We start from the raw sequence: 9,093 nt of genomic DNA, 5'->3' as shown, positions 1-9,093 counted from the left end.
AAAATAAATATTTTCTAAATGAACTTTTTGTGTGTTAATGTCCTTAAGTTTATTTCATTTTATAAACACATTTACACGCTTTTCAGGGGAGATAAGTGGTATGTTTTGTTCACTGGCGGATCCAGGGGGGGGGGGGCGGTAGGGGCGATCGCCCCCCCCACTCGGCAGAGTATAGAATTCACACATATTGTATAGGAATTTATTACTTATGTTAATAATATATACTAATTATTTATATTTCAACCTGTTTTTAGATTATTTCGCCCCCCCTCTAGTATGTTGGCCGATCTGATGGGGTCGGGAGGGGCGTTGGCATCTATCCCGCCCCCTCCCCACCCCATAAACTTTCGAGTGGGGGGGCGGTCCAATAAATTTGTAGAAATCACAGCTTGCTAACAGAATCAATTAAATATCTATATGATTAAAACGTGTTATTGGTGTTTTAACCGATTAAATATTATGTCGTTCCCCTGTTTTCCGATTGGGTGGGGGGGGGGGGAATGCATTTACTGCCATTCCCACCTAAACCCTTTGAGTGTGGGGGGGGGCGGTCCTACTTTTATGGGGAAATCATAGTTTGTGAACAAAATTAGTTGAATTACTATATAATATAAGCTACGTATTGATATGTGAACCCATTTGTATATTATGTCGCACACACACTCTAATCTCAAATTTTATCATTAGTAAATATAAAACGAAAAAGGATTGTACCAGGTGGGAGGGGCCATACATGCAATCGCCTTCCGCCCATCGGACAAACCAATACTTTTTCTTTTTGAATTTTAGTTAAGAAATTACAAAATTATAAGAAAAATCTGTCACTAATATACTTTATATGTGCTATAAATTAAATTCTTATATCGAGTCGCACAACCACTATTCTTTAATGCCAAATGCAATCATTAGCAGAAATTATAAAAAAAGGAGCGAGGATTAATCGTTTTCATTCTACCGCCCCTCCCATTTCCAGACGAAAACATGATGTTTTAAAACAGGATAGAATTTTTTAAAGAAAGACTTTGCTTTGAAAAATTTAGAATTCATACGAAATTTTTCAGTTTAAGAGTAACGATTGAGATGAGTTCTGAACCCAAATATTCTTTTCCTAGTCGCCTTTTTCCAACCTTTACTAGATCTGCTATTTTTCTTGTTAGATAAATTTGGGACTATAGCTCATAATTTTTGCTTCAATCCTAAAAATGCAAACAAATTTAGAGTAGAGTCTAATTGGTCCACTTAATTTCTCCTCCCACTTCCAAAATTTTTTGTTAAAGCTTTGAATTCTAGTTCTGTAACAAAACAAAGTTACGAACATGCTTATTGAACAAAATGTATCACTTACAAATGTGCTATTTTTTTTTTAAATATTATTCTAATTTTGTTTTCGTCGGCGATCTTCAAAGCCTAAATTTAAATATGTGGGATATCTTCAAATCGTTTTATTTGCAATGTAGTAAGGGCCTTTCTAATTCATATTAGAATATTTTTTCGAGTAAAACATTATTGAAAAGGTCATTTTTTAATAGGATGAATAATGAACTGTAGATGTCAGGAGAATTCGTTTTGCAGTGAAGAATGCAAGAAAACGCTTTTGGCGTCGGGGCCTTGCCCCGAACCCCACTGATAAATAATGAGCTGTAAATGTCAGGAGAATGCGTTTCTATAGTGAGGAATGCAAAAATACGATTTTGGCGTTGGGGCTTTACCCCGAACCCTAAGAAGCCTTACAGCATACCCCCAGACCCCCAAGCTATCAAGAGAAAGGGCTCAACATGTCTGGGTTTTTTTTCTTCGCAGAAAGTTGAGAAACACTGATTTTTTTATTTCTTATATATATATATATTTATATGTATATATGTATATGTATTTATATGTATATTTATATATATATATATTATGGGCGTAGCCAGGATTTTTTCGGGGGGGGGGGGGGTTTGGGGGGGGATTTTTTTTTCTCCCCCCCCCGCGAATTTTTTTTTTATATGTATTTATGTGTGTGTGTACATAATCTTTATTGCATTCTGACCTTTCATTCTTCCGGAAGACGTTTATTGTGCCCTAGAATAGGTTCTTCCATGAGTTAGTGGAAAAATTGTAGATTCCCCGCCATTACTAGCAAGAGGGTCTGGGGGAGCGCTAGGAGCTCCCCCAGCGCGGGGTGAAGCCCCGCCGCCAAGCACTATTTCTGATATTGAAAGCCAACAAAATGCATTTTCTGAGGTATCTACAGTGCATTTTCCTGCTATTAAAAAGTTTTATTTCAAAAACCTAATGTGCTATTTTTACTGACTTAGACCCTCCGCGCCGTTTGGCGCATTAGCCGTCAAGCTGTTTCCATAAAATTGTAAATTTCCCTGCCATTACTAGCAATGGGGTCTGGGGAGCGCTAGCGCGGGGCGAAGCCCCGCCGCCAAGCACTATTTCTGGTATTGAAAGCCAACAAAATGCATATTCTGGGGTATCTACAATGCATTTTCCTGCTATTAAAAAGTTCTATTTCAAAAACCTAATGTGCTATTCTTACTGACTTAGACCCTACCGCACCGTTCGGAGCATTTGACGTCAAGCTGTTTCCATAAAAATCTGTCACTGGTAATGTCTGAAGCCTCTTCCCACCTGCCATGAGGACCTCAATGAATGAGTGGCATCAAGTTGTACTAGGATATCATTGCAACTCTTCTTATGCGTAATTCATTTTGTCGGAGAACATGTCCCGCAAACCTCATGCGTCGCTCTCTCACAATCTTACTAAAGGGTCGACTCCCAGTTCGGCATAGGATTTCCTTGATTTAAACCCGATCTCTATAACTGACTACTAAAATCTGTCTTAGCCATCTTTCTTGAGCTACATTTAGTGTTTTTCAATTTCGGAAGATGACTATTCACTACAGCTTATTAAGGGAGCCCTGCCACTGGTAAAAATGTGTAACCACTCTTGAATACGCTCTTGGAATTAAGTGACTGTAGTTTGCTTTAGATTTTATATCGAAAAGAGAAGTTTTATCGTCAAAATCATCTGTTGGGGGTTTTCCACCTCAAAATGCTCTGTAGGGGGATCTTAAACTCAAAACCTTTAAAAAAAAACTTTAAACAAACGCCATCTGTAGAAGAGGGGTTTAAACTCAAAACCCCCGATTGGATTGGCTACGCTCAAATAATTTTAGTGTGTAATTTGCTTTTTTTTTATATTAAAGAGGTATTTTTAGCATTAAACCCCTCTGAATGGGGGTTTAAACTCAAAACACCTTTTGGCAACGCTCATATCATTTTGAGTGCGTAATTTGCTTTTTTTCTTACACTGAAGATGTATTTTTTAGCTTCAAACCCCCCTGACGGGGAGTTTAAACTCAAAACCCCTTTGACTACACTCAAAACATTTTGAGTGTATAATTTGCTTTGTTTTTATTATTAAAGAGGTATTTTTTACCTTCAAACCCCGCTGAAGTGGGGTTTAAACTAAAAAACGTCAAAACCCATTTAGCTACGCTCATAACATTTTGAGATCGTAATTAACTTTTTTTTATATCGAAGAGGGGGTTTATCGTGAATTTTGGAGGGGGTTTTAAAATCAAAATCTCCTTAACTGTGCTCTTGGAATTAGGGGATTTTCGTTTGCATTTTTGTTTTGTTTTGTTTTATAGAAGAGGGGGGTTTAACTGCAAAAACCCCAAGTAGGGGGTTGAAAACTCAAAACCCCTAGTAGGGGTTTTAAACTCAAAACCCCCGGGTAAGGGGTTTTAAACTCAAAACCCCATTGGTTGTGCTGGGGCAATTGATGGTTAAGTATTAAAATCTCACCTAAAATAAACAAAATCAAAGCAAAAAAATCATTCACTAAATTCCGATACCCCCCCCCCCCCAAGGGGGGGGGATTTCATTTCATTTCGGGGGGGGGGGTTTATGCTTAGGGTTAGGTTTTACTGGATGTTAGGGTTAGGGTTTGGAAAAAAATCGCACCCCCCCCACTTCAAAGTTCTGGATCCGCTAGTGGTTTTGTTTTTGTTTTTTATAACAATGTTTTATAACAAAGGTAGTCCCCAAAACTAAACCAAACTGGAAACAAAAGAGAAAAGATAAAGAGAGAGAGTGAGTGGAAACTTTAACTAAAGGAATTTTTGTATAATACAAACTGAATACTGAGAGTTAGTAAAGTGACTGCATCGATTAGCACAACACAAAGCGCCGTAGACTTCAAAAGAATATCGGGTGAATGACAAAATAATTAAAAAACTATGGGCACAAGGACACAAAACAAATATTAGGACCGAGCTAAAATTCCCAACGGTGGAAATTAGACAAGATCAAGGTCAAACCCATCTGACCGTAACTGCAATAAAAACCAAAATCGAAGTGATTTTTTTTTTGTTCCTCTTTTTGGGCTCTGCTTTTTTTTTTTCGGGGGGGGGGGGGGCATTGGCCTCTTTATTGGACTTTTTTTTCCTTTTCTAATATAGTTTTTTTTTTAGTAAAAAGGAACAATTTAAATAGTTACAATTTAAAATAAATTAATTACAATGTGATCCAACATGAAAATGAAAACAAATGCATTAATGTTTCATAGCATTTTATCATTATATGTGGCACTATCTATAAATACAATTCTCTTCATGGCTCAACAGTTTGAGTAAAGGAAAGATCACTCTTTTATTTCTGCAAGTCACACTTGAGTTACCCCCACAAAAAAGGGGGTGGGGAGGAGAACAAGTAGTATTCACCCGTCATTAAATAGCAGGGCCGGTCTTAACCAGTGTGACCAAGAAGTCATGGAAAGATCACTCTTTTATTTATTTCTCCCCCATGTAACTTTAGCGGCGAAAAAAAAGAGAAGGGGGTGGGAACAAGAAATCTACTCTGTATTCACCCGTCACTACATAGCAGGGCCGGACTCAACCGTTGTGGGGCCTATGCAAAACGGATTTCGCGGAGACAAGTTTGGGTAGGGATACGGATAATAAGTGAAAATTAAGAGTTTGTATCAGAAGATAAATTCGTCTTTGCATTTTATTCATTCTTTACCACTTACAAAATTACTTTACGAGCCTTGCTTATAGAGAAGTCATACAGTATTTCATGAGAATTTCATTTCCTACATAGATCACGCTCAATGGCAAGAATTACCAAGTGTTTCAATATATCTACGAGAATTGTTGACCTCAAGTAATTCTTCATTAGTTTGAAGCGCGAGAAGCTTCTTTCACCAGATTCTACAATTACGGGTATTGATTAATGCCCTTTTTTATTTATCGCGCAAAGGATTGGCATTTTCCATATTGAATGACACCCCAAAATGACAATTTTTGTCTAAATATTTCAGATTTTTATGAGTTTTCAAAACATTTTAATAATTTCCGGAGATTTCCAAGACTTTTGTGTATATTTTGCAATTTAAGGAGATTCCCATGAGCTCCTGGTAAATTAGGAGGCCGCGGGGAATCTGTTATAAGTTATAAAATGGTTTAATTTAATAATTTATACACCTAGAATTAGCGCCGGTCCTATGAAAGTGCGGGGCCCACTGCGGTCGCATTGCAGTGGCCTCAGGCCAGTTCTGCAAGATAGCAGCGTATGCTACGCCGCCGGTCGACTAGTACGTGATATTACTTCTACTATATTACTATTACAATTACAAACAAAATACATAGCTTATCGAAAGAGAAAATCAAAACAAAGACACATAATTCAAACGGTTAATCCTATGAGAATAATTAATCTTTAACTTGATAGCAGATTGTAATCTATGACATATTCAATACATCGTTTTGACTCTGCTCGGTAGCTTAATAATGCCTCTCGAATTCTGCAAACTGTATTAGATAGTTAATCATCATACATTTGTAAATATTGAATAGCACAGATTACAAAAATTAAAATATAATGTTGCGCGTGTCGCTATTTTAAAATATGATTGTCACATATATGAAATATATTTTTTTTTAATGTTTTAAAAATGGTTTATATATTTTGCATGCATAAAAACATTCTTAATTATGACAAACAAAAAATGCTCTATCAGCGGAAGGAAAGTAGTAGCTGCCAACATAATGATGGGTATTATGAAATTGAATGTTAGAAAACACGTTTTACTTATCAAGAGGCCTCGAGTTCGAATCACAACTCAAGCTAAGTTTACGAGCGCCTAAAGTCCAGATATATCTCCCTCCACATATCCGCAAGAGAGACCAGAGCTATAGCATTTCAAAAATGTCTTATAATTTTATTAATTTTAATATTGGCTCGTTGTAATTGTTAACTAAAGAAACTAAATAAAGTAACTCTATTGAAACCTTTCGATCCATATGGAGATTGTGTGTGTGTTTGTTTATTTTAGTAGTTGAGTGGGTGAACTGTTTTGGAATAGGGTTTTCAAGGGAGGACAATAAGGTTTCCTGTGGTCAGTTGGAGAGCTGACCTGGTCTGAGTAGGGTGCTTATGATTGTTTATCAGTTATTATGCCTAGCGTAAGAAGAAGTTATATTATTATTCTTGCTACGTATGTGTACTGAATATTTGGCGTAACGCTATGTTGTTTCATGATACCCTTATGTAAGCTATTACTGCATCTAATCTAGACGCCCCGTATAATTTAATTTGGGCACAGTTAGTACTGATGATGATGTATTCCATATTATATGTGTAAATAAATACTAATTTCTACTCCTTCGTTGAGTGTACTTTTATAATATTTGTATGCTTGTAAGGATCTACAGTTGGGGCATTAATTTACGCCCTTCATAGAATCATACCCTTAGTACATCGAGCCATTTGTCTATAGTAAGAACTAACTTAAATTCATTTACATACGTCAAGTTTTATCAAGATTGGTCAAACGGTTTTGATTTTATGCGGGACATACATACACGTATACACGTATACATACATACATACATACATACATACATACATACATACATACATACATACATACATACATACATACATACATACATACATACATACATACATACATACATACATACATACATACATACATACATACATACATACATACATACATACGCCTTACATTGTGCTTTATATATTAGATACTTTATAATTTATGCCTAACGATTTTTTTTTATTCATTTCAGATTCCAAGTATGAAATATCTGTTCATTATTTTGGCTACATTTGCCACGGCTTCTGCAGCAGCTTTACCACAATCCCAGAACGAGCTCCACCATCTCCGTGGAAAGAGGAGCCCAGAATATTCCCCGGTCAATGCTGAAGAGAGCATGGATGAAATCAATCCTGTCAAACTGATCAAAGCAGGAAGCAACCTAATCAACATCCTGGAGCAGTTTCTGAGCAGTAAGGCGAACGCGACGCCCGTCTTTACTTTCGATCTGGGTGATTTTATAACAAACAACCTCGATCTTTTTCCTGACATCGCAAAAATCCTTAAATCGGCGGGAAAAGAATTTGGCATCGATGACCCCAACGACCTGCTCGATGCAGGGAGTAATATTTTAAGTATCATCTATCTGGTCTTAAATGGAAAAAATAGCACCATGCCAATTATTTCTGTAGCGCTTGCTAAATTCATTAAAAAGAACCCTGACCTCTTCCCAATTTTCACAAGATTCCTTAAATCCTCGGAAAAAGAATTTGGAGTTATGGACCCTGTGGAGCTGATTAAAGACGGAAGTAAAGTCATATATACGATTGATCACGTTCTAAACCAAGGGGAAAACACTCTGCCATTCTTTGGTTTCAGTCTTGCAGACTATATTAAAAACAATCTAGATCTTTCTCCAGCGTTGAGGGCAAACTTGAGCACCGCAGCTTCAGATCTCAGGGACTTCATCAATAATTTAGTAGACGTTATGCTAAAAGGCAAAGAAGATGATTGGGACATCTTTGCTCATTATAGTGAAATCTTCAAGAAACTCAAGCAAGAAGGCTTGACACTAACGTGGGTTTAAATAGAAAGTAGATCTAGAAACAGTAATTTGAAGAAATTACTTTTTTTTTTTTTTGCGTACCAGCTAACATTGTTGAATGTAGAGGGCAGGATATATAAGTTTTTATAACGTTCATTTAAGAAGATAATAAAATTGAAGTTTTTTTTCAGCGGCTTTTTTTTTTAATGTATTTTTATCATTATATTTTATACAATTATCTCTATATATAATTATCTGCTTCGCTCAACAGTTTGGAAGTAAAGGAAAGATTACTCTCTTATTTCTGCGGATAGTCACCCACGAAAAAACCCCAAAATGACAATTTTTGTCTATATATTTCCGTATATCGTAACGACTTTTTCGTATATTTTGTAATTTCTGGAGATCCCAGGAGCTCCTGGTAAATCGACAGGAGGGCGCGGGAAATCTGTTTTAAGTTATAATATGGTTTATTTTAATAATTTAGACAACTAGAATTAGTGCGGGTACTATGAAAGTGCGGGTCCCACTGCGATCGCATAGTTTGCAGTGGCCTAAGGCAGGTCAAATCAGTGAACATCAATACTGACAATTGGGAAGACATAGCGCTAGATCGCAACAGGTGGAGAGAGACAGTGACCAAGAAAGCTATGGACAGTGAAAGTACATGGGTCTCAGCCCAGGAAGAAAAACGCACAATCCGAAAAACGGCCAGCTCCTCTACCACCGAAGCAAAAGCCACCTTAACCTGCGCTATCTGTGGACGGGAGCGTCTCTCCAAAATAGGGCTCCACAGCCACACGAGGAAGTGTGCTCTGAGATGAACCATAGTCGTTCTACGACAGAAAGAGGCCAATGAAGGCAGGTCCTACAAAATAGCGGCGTATGCTACGCCGCCGGTCGGCTAGCATTTTATAATCTTCATGTGCAAAACCTGGAGTCGAGATACGAATTTTGAAAACGGCTCTAACGATTTTCTAGAAATAAGACAGGTTATGTATATCTTTGGGAAAAAATATTAGCTAATTCCGGGCTCACATAGGTCTCACCAGCCACACGAAGATTCACAAAACTCCAAAGCAAAGCCCTCAGCCCTCTGGATGACTAGCTAATTAATGACAATAAAAACCCTGGTTTGAACATTATCATTTTTTTTTAAAATATAACCTTATTTTGAACACCCTTTCAGCGAATATTCCCGCACAAAACT

At 37.1% G+C, this 9,093-nt stretch overlaps 1 protein-coding gene across 1 annotated transcript in view; it reads left to right on the top strand.

Annotated features, from left to right (window-relative positions):
- LOC129923778 (uncharacterized) overlaps positions 1-8,159 on the top strand; it is a 31,976-nt gene extending 23,817 nt beyond the window's left edge. The window contains exon 2 of the mRNA XM_056016442.1: positions 7,092-8,159. Within this exon, the coding sequence (XP_055872417.1) occupies positions 7,092-7,925 (834 nt within the window). The 3' untranslated portion in view covers positions 7,926-8,159. The remainder of the gene's footprint in view (positions 1-7,091) is intronic.
- Positions 8,160-9,093: the final 934 nt, after the last annotated feature.

This window comes from Biomphalaria glabrata, chromosome 17, assembly GCF_947242115.1.
Source record: "Biomphalaria glabrata chromosome 17, xgBioGlab47.1, whole genome shotgun sequence".
Lineage (NCBI taxonomy): Eukaryota > Metazoa > Mollusca > Gastropoda > Planorbidae > Biomphalaria > Biomphalaria glabrata.
This window is presented reverse-complemented; position numbering and strand designations above follow the sequence as displayed.